This window comes from Mobula hypostoma, chromosome 8, assembly GCF_963921235.1.
Source record: "Mobula hypostoma chromosome 8, sMobHyp1.1, whole genome shotgun sequence".
NCBI classification, from domain to species: Eukaryota; Metazoa; Chordata; class Chondrichthyes; order Myliobatiformes; family Myliobatidae; genus Mobula; species Mobula hypostoma.
The window spans coordinates 47264073-47277025 of NC_086104.1; the positions used below are offsets into that span (position 1 = coordinate 47264073).

At 36.5% G+C, this 12953-nt stretch overlaps 1 protein-coding gene across 3 annotated transcripts in view; it reads right to left on the bottom strand.

Moving 5' to 3' along the window:
- Window positions 1–12953, bottom strand: part of cenpf (centromere protein F) — a 70100-nt gene that overhangs the window by 14003 nt on the left and 43144 nt on the right. For all 3 annotated transcript variants that reach the window (XM_063055783.1, XM_063055782.1, XM_063055781.1), the window contains exons 14-18: window positions 8273–10495; window positions 7080–7232; window positions 4754–4927; window positions 3588–3725; window positions 1098–1275 (exon numbers count right to left, since the gene is read on the bottom strand). In XM_063055783.1, coding sequence (XP_062911853.1) covers window positions 1098–1275; window positions 3588–3725; window positions 4754–4927; window positions 7080–7232; window positions 8273–10495 — 2866 coding nt within the window. The remainder of the gene's footprint in view (window positions 1–1097; window positions 1276–3587; window positions 3726–4753; window positions 4928–7079; window positions 7233–8272; window positions 10496–12953) is intronic.

Consider the following 12953-nt stretch of genomic DNA (forward strand, 5'->3'; position numbering starts at 1 on the left):
GTGAAATCTTTGCATAGACTAGGCTAATTCAGCTTAATGACAAGTGATTTCTATTTTACTAATCCTTTTATGCTATTTTGTTGCATTTTACCATTCAGTAAGTAGTATAGGCACTATACACATTATGCTGAATAAAATCCTATTTATGATAATGCACAAATAAATACATATGGAAACCTGGCTTTAAGTGTATTGGCACAAGAATGACACAGATCAAATGTGAATAAATAAGGGAAACATCTAAACGGTTTCTATGACTTATTTATAACTGGATCTTGGGAAATCACTTTGCAATTCCTTGTGCTGAAAAAATACTTTTATTCATATTAGTACTGATAAATTATTCTATGGAATTTGTAACAGTTCTTTGAAGGAACTGTAGTTTAAACTAATTTACCACTCCACTCTTTGCCCATATTCCATAATTTTCAATCTTGCCATCATGCATACATAACATACTTCTTTGTATATTAGGGTATACATGAGCAGCACATCTCTCATCCACTCTCTATGACCTCATCTAAAAACAAATCAACTTAGTGGTAAGGTTGATCAAATGTGGCTTGGTTTTCAGTAAATCTAGTTTAACTATGACTCACTATTTCCCCACTGCCAATGTTAAACAGGTTAACTATAATTGTTACATCTACCCTGCTACCTATTATTGATGAAGGAAGTCCTAGGTTCTGCCCTCCTGTCCCCGATTAAAGGAAGCCTGGAATATCACAATTCTGACCTTCCTCTCAGATCAGATAAATATTGCACTTCAGTTTTCTACCATGTCCTTTAACTACTATGACATTATCATTACATACCTGCTTCATCATTTACCATAAATTTGGCTCAGTTCTCTTCCTTGGGAAATACTGATGAAAAGTATTCAACTGTAGCTCAACCTTGCATTCAATGTTCATCACTGGAACTTTATTTTCAAAAATATTAATGGCATTGCTCACCAAACCAAAGGATTTAAATGCCAATGGGGAGAAAATAAAAGATGGGGCTTGTAAATGCATCATTTAAAGAACATAGATGTGTTGAACTTGAATTACTTTTCCTCTCAAATTCAAATATAGGATTCAGCTGCACCCCTTTACCTGGTTTCTGGCTATTCTGGAGCTTGGTGAGCAGTTCTTCTTGTTGTTGAATGTGCTTCTTCAGTGATTCTTTCTCATGCTCAAGTTGTTTACAGCTTTTCATCCAGAGCAGTAGTTTACTCTGTGCACAATCCTTGTCTCTTTTCAGCTTTGCCACAGATTTTTGCAATTCCTCCACCTAAGGAAATTGCCATCAGTAAACTATAATATTAGTTTCAGAAACTTACATTTTTCCAAAAAAAATTTACTAACCATTTACACCATCTTAATAGATCACTTTAGAAAAGCTCCACTCCAGACCTCACAATGATACCCACAAAGATGACATAATATTTCAATATAACACGCCTGTTCTAAACTGTGTGCTCTAGGCAGAATTTAGTGCAGGTTAGGCAGTTAGTGTTCACATGCTCTCAGAACAAGACCAGGAGGAATTTGATCACTGAAAGATTTCTTTTGAAGAGGCCAGATCTATTGTTGATAGCCAGATGATAAAAATGGGAAGGTTGGAATGGGGAAAGTCTCATGGTCTTCAATCAGACATTAGCATTAAAATTAATAAGACTGAAGTAATTTTTATGTCTTATTTGCATGTAAAATTAACATTCCTATAAATTATATATGAAGAAATAGTGCAATCTGGAAATTACATTCTCAGCACAAAACTAAGGAAAATAATACATCTATCACTAGGGAAGAACATGCCTGGAACTGGCGATGCAAACAAAAAAAAGAGCAAGATGCTGTCTTGTGATTGTTAAACTTACCCTGTAAAGACAAATCCTACAATCAATACCTAAAGATACTTCACACAGGTGAATCAGGACAAAGAGAAGCCACATCATGAAAAAGATAGAGAGCAGGTAACAAGATGAGATACACAGAGTTTTTCATTCACAGAATGATAGGAAGTTATGGCACAGAAGGTATTTCTTCAGCTCATTATGTCCATACTGGTCAGGACTGAAGTTAGGTTAATCCCAGTTTCCACCTTTTGGTTCATTGGTCTACAGATTACGACTTTGACTGGTTATCCAGGTGTCTTTTAAGTATGTAAGCATTTCTGTATCCAGCACCATTTTTAGGTAGTGGTTTCTAGATTTCCCAGCACTTGATGAGTTAAATATTATTTTTCTCAACCCCCTTATCCTTCTATTAATCAACCGACACATAGACCCCAAAGGACTGCTTAATCCATCTATTGATCACGTCAAGGCCTCTCGTACATTTTATATACATTGATCGAATCACTGCTCCGTCTCCTTTGTTCCAAAACAAAGAACTTCAGCCTATACTAGAAAAGTGGAATATTTATTAAATGCTGAAAGACTAGGTAGTATTGATATTCAAACATCCAGATGTGATGTTACATGTCATTGAAGGCCAACATGCACACATGAATAAGAAGATATACAGTATGTTAGACTAATGACTGTAGGATTGGATGCAGGAGTAAAGTCTTATTGCAACTGGGGAGACTGTACCTGAAGTACCATGAATAGTTTGATCTCCTTACCCAAAAAAGGAGGCACTGGTCACAGAGGGATTGCAATGAAAATTCACTTGATTGTTTCCTCTGATGGCCAATGTACCATCTGGGAGATGGAGTAGAATGGAACTGTATTCTCAGGGTCGATAGAATGAAAAGAGATCTCATTGTAGCTTAAAAAAATTCTCATGGGGTGAATGGCCTGTTTCTAAGCTGTGCAACTCTACGATTCTACAAACAGTGGAGTAAGCTTAGAGGTACAAATTGACTACTCTTGTTATTTCTTTTCTTCACCTGGACAGTCTCTCCTGTTAACTGTAATTCTCCAGCCCTGGCAACAACCTTACAACTCTCTTCTGCATCCTATCTCACACAAATCATGATCTTTCTTAATGTGGTGATTAGAATTGGACTTGAGCCATGGCCAAAACAAACTTATACAGTGCTAGAATGACTTCTCTGCTCTTACAACCCATGACTTGGTCTATAATCAGTGACTTGTAGGCTTGCACTCCTCGATCCCCAGTTCTCTGCCCTACATTTACTGTGCAATTCCCCTGCCTGGATTGGCTTTTATTAATCACAATATCTCAAAACTTATGGGGAAAAGACAGGGGATTGGGCTTAGGAGGGACAATAAATCAGCCATGATGGAATGGCAGAGCAGACTTGATGGTCCAATTGGTCTAATTCTGCTTCTTCTTATGGTCTAATATTCCGAGTTGAATTCTGTTTCCCATTTTGTCTTGTCTCTTCTCATCACTATCTACTGGATGTGTTGGAAGCTGTTTTGTGCCCATCTTTATTTGGCTGAGCAGTCCTCCCAGTCCACTTGCAGCCATTGAGCATATTACCACAGAAATTTCTAGACAGCATCAACACACCACCTAGGTGCAACATAAAATTTCTTGCCCATATGACACATCCAAACAGTCATTAAGTTATAGCCAGACAAGTGTTAACATGGGAATAAGCACAAAGCCATTGTTGAGAAATTTTACCTTGCAGTTGTCATCCTTTAAGACAGTATTTGTTGCTTCTTTAGCACTCTTTAGATTGTTGATTTCCACCTCTTTCGCAGTAAGCTGTTGTTTCATTCCAACCATTTTCTCTTGGTACGTCTGCAACTCAGCTTTGTGCTAACAAAATAAAATGCAGTATTTATAAATGACAGGAAACTGATCAAAATTTTAGCTAGGTAAATATGTACAAAGCGTTTTTCAGGAAACAAGTAATGTTTGATAAAAACAAAGCAAGAGCAGAATTTACGTTAGACCAGAACTTAGGACAAAAAAAAAATGTTCGGTGAATTTCAAGACAGAATTTTTCAAATCGTAAAAGTAGATCAGATAAAAGAGCTGCCATGGGTTAACAGAAAGCACATTATTCTCCAAGAAGTGCATTCATGAAACACAAGAACATGATGTGATGTTGAATTTATTTATATTTTGGATAGGAAGGAGTTGAGTCATTCTTCAGCTCATCTTATATACTGTATAAGTAAGTTAAAGTATGCATTATGATCAGAGATTAAGGGAGCTAGGGCTTTACTCTTTGGAGAGAAGGAGGATGAGAGGAGACATGATAGAGGTGCACAAGATAATAAGAGGAATAGATAGAGTGGACAGCCAGCGCCTCTTCCCCAGGGCACCACTGCTCAATACAAGAGGACATGGCTTTAAGGTAAGGGGTGGGAAGTTCAAGGGGGATATTAGAGGAAGGTTTTTTACTCAGAGAGTGGTTGGTGCGTGGAATGCACTGCCTGAGTCAGTGGTGGAGGCAGATACACCTGTGAAGTTTAAGAGACTACTAGACAGGTATATGGAGGAATCTAAGGTGGGGACTTATATGGGAGGCAGGGTTTGAGGGTCGGCACAACATTGTGGGCCGAAGGGCCTGTACTGAGCTGTACTTTTCTATGTTCTATGTTCTATAAGGTTATAAACTTGTTATATAAATATTCCAAATTTGAGAATGTTGGTAATACAGGATGGTTGTTAATGTTTATCTAAATATAAGTTAATTTTGTCTGAAAATTATTCATCCTCATGTGCTAATATAATGGGATTTGACTTTATGAGTATTTCCTGCATTCTATAAGCAAATCTTATCAGTTTGTGTTTTTATGTCCAGGTATAGTGGTCTCCGATTTGGTGAAATTACATACCTTTTCCTGTACATTTTTAAGCACAGCTTGGTGATTCTCTTGGATACAACTTATGCTTTGTTTGTAATCTTCCACTTGTTTCTTCAGAATATCAGTGACTTGCAATTCATTCTGTAAGTATCCAAGGTCCTTCTCCAACTTGCATTTTTCTGATTGAGAGAATTCTAGCTGCAACTAGAATATGAAATCAACTTTTAGAATGGGAATAATCATATCTGAAATATTAAACACAAGCGATTTGAAATATCTGAAATATTATTTCAATATCATTGGATGGTTTCCATTACTCAATTTGTATTCATTCAATATTTTTATTCCCATATCCATCATTGTTGCAAAAATTGCAACATTGCTTTTGTTCTTTTCAAAATAGTAGTCATAATTAATTTTATATTACTGTAAAAGATAACTTTGCTTACTACAAAAGTATTATATTTGAACCATCTACAATGGTGCTGGACAGTTTGTGAACCCTTTAGAATTTCTCTGTTTCTAATAATTATGACCTAAGATGTAATCAGATCTTCACCCATGTCCTAAAACTAGATAAAGAGAACCCAATTAAATAAATAAACAAAAAACATTATACTTGTTCATTCATTTATTGAGGAAAAAATATCCAATATTACATGTATTTGTTGGAAAAAGTACATGAGCTTCCAGGATTATCAGCTCAGTTAAAGGGGAAATTAGAGTCAGGTGTTTCAATCAATGAGATGACAATCAGGTGTGAGTGTGGGAGACACTGCCCTACTTGAAGAACATAAACCTGGGTCTTCACTATCAAAGTCTGATCTTTACCACACAAGTTTTTGGAAGTTTGCCATCCCTCGATCAAAGGGGATTTCTGAGGACCTCAGGGGAAAAAAAAAAGTTGTTGATGTTTACCAGGCTGGAAAAGGATACAAAACAATTTCTAAAGAGTTTGGGCTCCACCAATCCACAGTCAGGCAGATGGTATAGTATAAATGGAGGAAACACAACACAGTTGTTCCTCTCCCCAGGAGTGGTCGACCAACAAAAATCACTCCAAGAGCAAGGCGTGTAATATTCCAGGAGGCCACAAAGAACCTGAGTAACATCAAAGGAACTACTGGCCTCTCTTACTGTCAGTGTCAGTGTTAATGTCAGTGTTCATGAGTCTACCATCAGGCAAACACTGAACAACAATGGTATGCGTGGTAGGATTGGAAGGAGAAAGCCACTACTCTCCAAGAAGAACATTGCTGCCCATCTAAAGTTTGCTAAAGACCACATGGATAAGCCAGAAGGCTATTGGAACAATGTTCTATGGACGGATGAGTCCAAATCAGAACTTTTTGGCTTAAATGAGAAATGTTGTTTGGCAAAAATCAAACACTGTGTTCCAGCATAAGACCCTCATCCACCTGCGAAACATGGCTGGGGGCAGTGTCATGGTCTGGGCCTGCATTGCTACCTTGGGACCAGGATGGCTTACCATCATTGATGGAAGTATGAATTTTGAATTGTTCCGGCAAATTCTACAGGAAAATATCATGGTATCTATCCATGGATTGAAGCTCAAGAGAAAGTGGCTCATGCAGCAAGGCAACAAACTTAAACACACAAGTCAGTCGACCAAAGAATAGTTAAAGCAGAAGAAATTCCACGTCTTGGAATGGCCAAGTCAAAGTCCTGACCTTGCTCCTAGAGAAATGTTGTGGAAGGACCGGAAGCAAGCAATTCATGCAAGGAAGCCCACCAACATCCCAGAGTTGAAGCAGTTTTGTAAGGAGGGATGGCCTAAAATTCTTCCAAGCCAATGTGCAGGACTGATCAACAGTTACTGGAAATATCTGGCTGAATTGGTTGAAGTTAGTACTGTACGGGGGGGGGGGGGGGTGGTGGTCACACCAGTTGCTGAAATCAAAGGTTGAAATAATTTTTCCAATACATGTCATATTGGATCATTTCTCTCAATACATAAATGAACATGTATAATTTTTGTGCTTAATTATTTAATTGATTCTCTTTATCTAGTTTTGGGATTTCTGTGATGATCTGATCTCATTTTAATTCATATTTATGCAGAAAGAGAAAATTCTGAAGGATTCACAAACTTTCTAGCACCACTGCAAATCAATGACTATTTATCTCTTCCACTATAAATAGTATATTTACGTTTGTATTTTCACTTTTGTTTATTTTCTTCCCAGTCTAAGGAAGGTTTGTGTACATTTTTAAAGTATATCAAAATATATCAGTAAAATATATCAAGACTGTTCATATTTTTTTGTAGATTCAATTACAAAGTTAAAGATTTTATATCAAATAACAAAATTGTTGAAATTTTATTAAACCTGACCTTAAAACTTTCAGTCTGGCTTCTAAACTCTTTAAGTTGTGCTGAAATTGAATTCTTTTCCTTATCAAAGTCTTCTTGTATTTGCAGAATCTTTTCATTGGCAATGGTCAAATCACTCTGCAGTTTATTATTGTTCTCAGTCAGTTCATTTACCTAAGAGAGAACATTTATGGTTAATAATTAAAGTGAAATGCTACACTATCTGGTTGCTTCCCCACATATTCTCATATCACAAAAGATTCACTTGGAAGAGTCTGTACATGTATTTATACAAGTCCACTTAAGATGTAATACAACACATTTGTCCTCACATTTAAAAACTAGCATGCCAGTGGAGACAATTTCTTAATCTCATCCAAGTAATTTAGAAGAAGCTGCAAGATAAACAAGCAACAAAGTTAAGAGAATTACCCTCTGGTAACTAGCTTTTAAAAAAAATTGATAACACTCATTTTATATTTATCTAAAAGTAAGATTCATTTTGTCAATTAAATTTAAAAATTCGAGGCTCAGCATTAACTTCTGAAAATATAAAGGATGGAATCTATGAATGTTTCATTGCATCCATCGTTCTAAAGCATTGACATTTTTATACTTTTGAAGGACCATGGTAATATTTTTCCTACAGCAAAATTATAATGCACTAATTATTAGTATTGTAGCAATGTTAGAAACAGCATTTGTACAGTTAATGTAATTCCTTTCACGTGAACATGTAATTTCTTAATCTTTATAAAAGATCATTGTAATTACAGAATTAGTTAACCAATTCTCCAAATAAACAAGGAATAGCCCTATCTTCAGCAGTTCTATAAAATAAATATCAGTCAAAAGGAAAACAGAAAAATGTATTTGTGTTTCCACTCTCTATCATATCTTTACAGGATTCAACAAATCAATAATAAATAAAACTTTAACATTAAAAGATACACAGTGGCTTTCAATATTCTATTTTTTTTAAGTTTAAAGGAGTAATGACTGGGTAAACCAACAGAAAACAATTATACTGAGCCATATCATCTGCCTTTCAAAAACTCAATTACAAGAAATAGGGAAGACAAAAATATTTTAACTACTGTTAAAATAAACACAGGCCTTATTCTTCATCAAGTATTTTAAAATGAATTTAGTTAGGATTAAACATTAATTTTCTGACCAGGGGAAGTGAGATGGTCTTGGTGAAGTTCTTGTACCTGATCGAGAAGTGCAGAAGCCTGCAACTGAGCAGCGTGTACTTCTTCCTTTAGTTGCTTTTCAGAAGCTTCCATAGTGATTAGCATTGTGTTATGCTTAGCTGATAGATCATGTGCTGCCTGCTGAGATTCAGCTGCTGTCTTTTGTAAGTTCTGGCATTCTTTCATTAACTTCTCCATTTCAGTCTGCAAATGATACAAGTCTGTTAAGTCCTTTTGCCTCAGGTTCTCCAAATCTGTGACTTGTTGCTGAAGTTTCTCCTTCTCTTCCATGTGGTCATTTAACTTCTGCTGAAGTACTTGAAGATCCTTATTTAGCATTGTGTTTGCTGATTGGAGACTCACATTTAAGCCAGCAACTTCCTGAAGTTGATTGGATAGCTGCACCTTTTCACATTCCAAACATGAATTTTGATCAATATGATTCTTCTCATTTTCTTTAAGTACTTCCAATTCCTCATGACAGTTTTTCAACTTTTCATTTAAATGGCTAATTTGGGTCTGTAGCTCATTAATAGAACTTTCATAGGTTTCTACCATTTTGAGTTTTTCATTTTCAGCTGCTTCTGAGTTTCTTAACAAACTTGAACAATGATCCTCTAACTTCTCTTGATTTTGCAGTAGTTGCTTTTCTAGATTTTGTTTGTCAGAGGACAAGGTATTGAGCTCTACAACCAAAAGCTCTAGTTTCTCAGCAATAGCCTTCTTCTCTTCCTCCAATACTTCAGCTTGTTCCTTTGCAGTTTCAGCTTGCATTACCAAATCCTCTGTATTTTCTTCTGAGGCCTGAAGCTCCCTTTCAAGAGCCTCAATCTTATCCTGAAGAGAGTCTGCTTTTCGGTCACTTGCTTTGAGTTTTGCAGCCATGTCCAGGCTTTTCTTCTGATCTGCTTCAATGCGTACTTTCAGCTTCTCAATAGCATGCCGCATTTCTGCTACCTCTGTTTTGGTGGAGTTCAATTTTGATACAACTTCATTTTTTTCCAACAAAGAGGATTCCAATGATTGGAGTAGTTTCACATTTTCAAGCTCTATCACACTAATCTTGTTTTGCAAATCTTTGGTCTGCTCATGCATGGACAAGTATTCCTCTTTCAATTGATTCAATTGCTTTTGAAATTCCTCCTTTTCTTTGATGCCAAGCTTAGCATTATTTTCAAGATATTGGAGTTGTTTGATCAAGTCTTCCTTTTCTTTCGAAGCTTGCTCCATTCGATCTGCAACTGTTTGCAGCTGGCTAGTTAGCTTTCTTATTTCAGCTTCAAGCAAGCTGTTTGTATTAGCATTGTATATCTTCTCAGCCTCAAACTCTTCTACCTTGATCTTCAAACTGTTATTGGCTTTCTCTAGTTTCTCATTTGTTTCAGCGAAGGTATCAAGATCCTGAAGAAACTTGATATTTTTTGCTTCAAGCTCAGTCAGCTTCTCTGCCTGCACATGAAACACTTGTTGAGCTGATTCAAGTTCCTTTTCCAAAGTATGCTTCTTGGTCTTAAGCTTATCCAGGTCATCTTCCAGGTCCAGGATATGATTTTCTAAATTAGCTTTATTTGACTTTGTACGTTTCAGTTCCATTTCAAGCTCAAGGAACTGTTCATTTTTGTCCCTTTTATCTTTCTCAAGGCGCTCCAAGATCTTGGCCATTTCAGAAATTTTACTTTCATCCACCTGCAACTGCATTTTCATATCACCGAGTTCTTCTTCCAGATTTTTTGCTTTGTTAGAAAGGTCCTGATTTTCAAGAGCAGAGGACTTCAGTTCATTAGATAAACAGCGGTTCTCATCCTCAAGAATCATCACTTTTGTTTTTAAGTCCATATCAGCAGCTTTGAAAAATAGCTCTTTTTGATGATTGGAATGCAAACCCTCCATCTCGTTGAGTAACACTTCAGTAGTTTTTTTCTTTTCCTGCCCCATTTGTACTTGTGCATTAATTGGTGCCTCATGATGAAGGTTCGCTGGGTCATTCAATTTCTCTTCTTTTAAATATATCTGTTTAACAATGTACTGGTGGTTTGCACCATCTTCATTCAGTTCATTAGTAACCATGCTAAGGTTTCCATTGTCATCAAAAGATTTGGTATGGTCACAGGACAACTCATGCTTTTCTTCTGAGGAACTTTGTACTTTACCGTCAGGGGTCATAGTTAGCATGTTAACAACATCCAGTTTATCTGCAACTATAGTGCTTTCATTTTGTTTTTCTGAACTAGTATGGCTCAGCTGAAAAACAAAAGTAGTTGCAATTAGTAAAATACAAATAGTAAATCTCCATCTCTTCAGAGCAGGTATACATATACATAACTGGCTGCTTACATAAACTTAAATGTCGTACTTGCACACCACAATATGTGGCAATGCGATAAAAGCACAAACCATATTCAAGATCATTTTGGTATTTTCTTAAATTACACTGGACAACAAAGATTTTGTTTCCTGAATACCTTTAGGTGTATCTTATGAATTTTGGGCTACTGATCATGAAAATCACCATGAAATTTCCCTATCACGCACCATTTTTAATAATCTTATGTTTATTATTTCAATTCATAATTTAAGTCAATTAAAATGTTGCCTACAATGTAAGCTGGAAAATTTCCTATCTTGTCCAGGCATGCTCGGGCATGCTTAGGTGGCGTGGCTACTGCATGGCAGGACAGGCTTTAGTAATAGTTATTGGGTTCAGGACTGTAAGGATGGAATTTGCTATCACCAGGCACAAAAATTTCTATGAAGGATTTTAATATTTGAGACAGATGCTTCCCAGAATAACTGTTGCCAAGATTAAGGAAAGCATTTTTGTTGGTCCACAAATCAAACAGGTCATCAATGACAGGCAATTTGAAGAACTTCTAGTGGGACTGGAGAAAATCACATGAAAGGCATTCAAGGAAGTTGTTGAAATTTTTCTTGGCATCTACAGAGCACCAAACTACATGCAGCTGGTTGAAAGCATGCTTCAAGCATATAAAACCATGAAATGCAACATGTCACTAAGGATTCATTTTCTGCATTCCCACTTAGACTTCTTCCCTGCAAATCTTGGTGCTGTTAGTAACGAGCATAGTGAAAGGTTTCACCAGGACATTGTGGTCATGGGGAAAAGATTACAGAGCAACTGGAATCCATCAATGCGGGCGAATTATTGTTGGACATTTAAGCGAGAAGCCTCAGACACTGAGTACAAATGAAAATCATTAACAAAATATTTTTAACTTAGTTGAACTATTGCAAAGCATCAGCACCATTATGCAATTAAACACATTATATTCAATGAAAGTTAATTTCTTGTTTCTCCAAATTCCTACGTGATACAAGTAGTCTGAAATTATATCTGTGTTCATCTTCAAGCCCTCTATCATAAACAAAAAAAAATTCTGAGGAAGCAACACTTTTGAAAAAAATTGTTGCCCAGTGTTATCAAATGGAGTTTCTATTCAGTTTAAGAAGACTCTGTAACACTTCAATTGTGAAAAGTGTCCATAAATACAATTCTGATCTTTCTTTCACATACTTACCAGTGGTACTTTTAATACCAGAATTCATTGAGCACAAAAATCATTCATGCACAAACTAACTTCTCAAACTAATTTACCAACTAGAATGCAAAAACTATGAGCAGCAATATATGACCCTGTGTGCCCTCAGTAAGAATGAGGCTAATCCAATCTTGGCCTCAACAACACTTGTCCACTCTTTCCTTTAATCCTTAACGCCACTTAAATGCCTCACATCTTCACCATGAATATATTACATTAGAAAGAAAGAGAAATTGCCTTTAAACTCACGAGAGAGCAAAGGCCATCAACTTTTTGCCGTTGATGTTTCTGTAGCGGGCAATTTCTTTTTTATGAGGTCGAGTTGCTAGCTCGACGCTCAACCCAGCATGGGTGGAAAGCGTGCATGGGAGCCAGCTGGATTTGAACTCAGGACCTTCCACCCCAAAGTCCAGCGCTGATGCCACTACGCCACCAGCCGGCCTTATATTACATTACCCTGCCTCCAAATATCTCGGGGTGAAGTCTTCACCAAAGAAGGAAATTTTCTTCCCTGTCTGAAATGGAAGACCCATATTCTGAAACTCCCTTGTTCAAAATAATCCCACTTAAGAAAGCATTCAAGATCCAACTTGGCAATCCCTTACAGATACTTTTAGATTTCAATGGGATCACCTCTCATTCCTCTGCTGTGTTTAGGTCAAAGCTAATTAATATTTCTCCAGATGTTAATCCTATATTCCAGGAACCACTTTTCCTGCTCTACTTCCAATGTAAGCAAATCCTTTCTTAGATATGGAGACCAAAACAGCACATAGTACACCACAGCACAGGTGTGGTCACACTAGCAAACTGCAAATCAAAACTTCTTTGTAACCTCCATATCCCTAGCAAATAAAGATCTTTTGAATTGCTTGTACCTGAATTTTGTGTTTCATATACTAAGAACTTCAAATCCCTCAGCATCACAATTGTGTAGTCTCATGCATTTTTAACATTCCAAGTGGATAATATCTCATTTTCTTCATTCCATTTTAGCACATTTTTCCCCCACGTACAGACTTCTTGCCCATTCATGTAAAGTAGGTCTGTCCCTGAACAGTTTATTCATGTTCTCCTCAGAATTTGTAAAACCACTTAGTTTTGTATTGTCAGCAAGTTTAACTATCAGATTTGCAATTCCT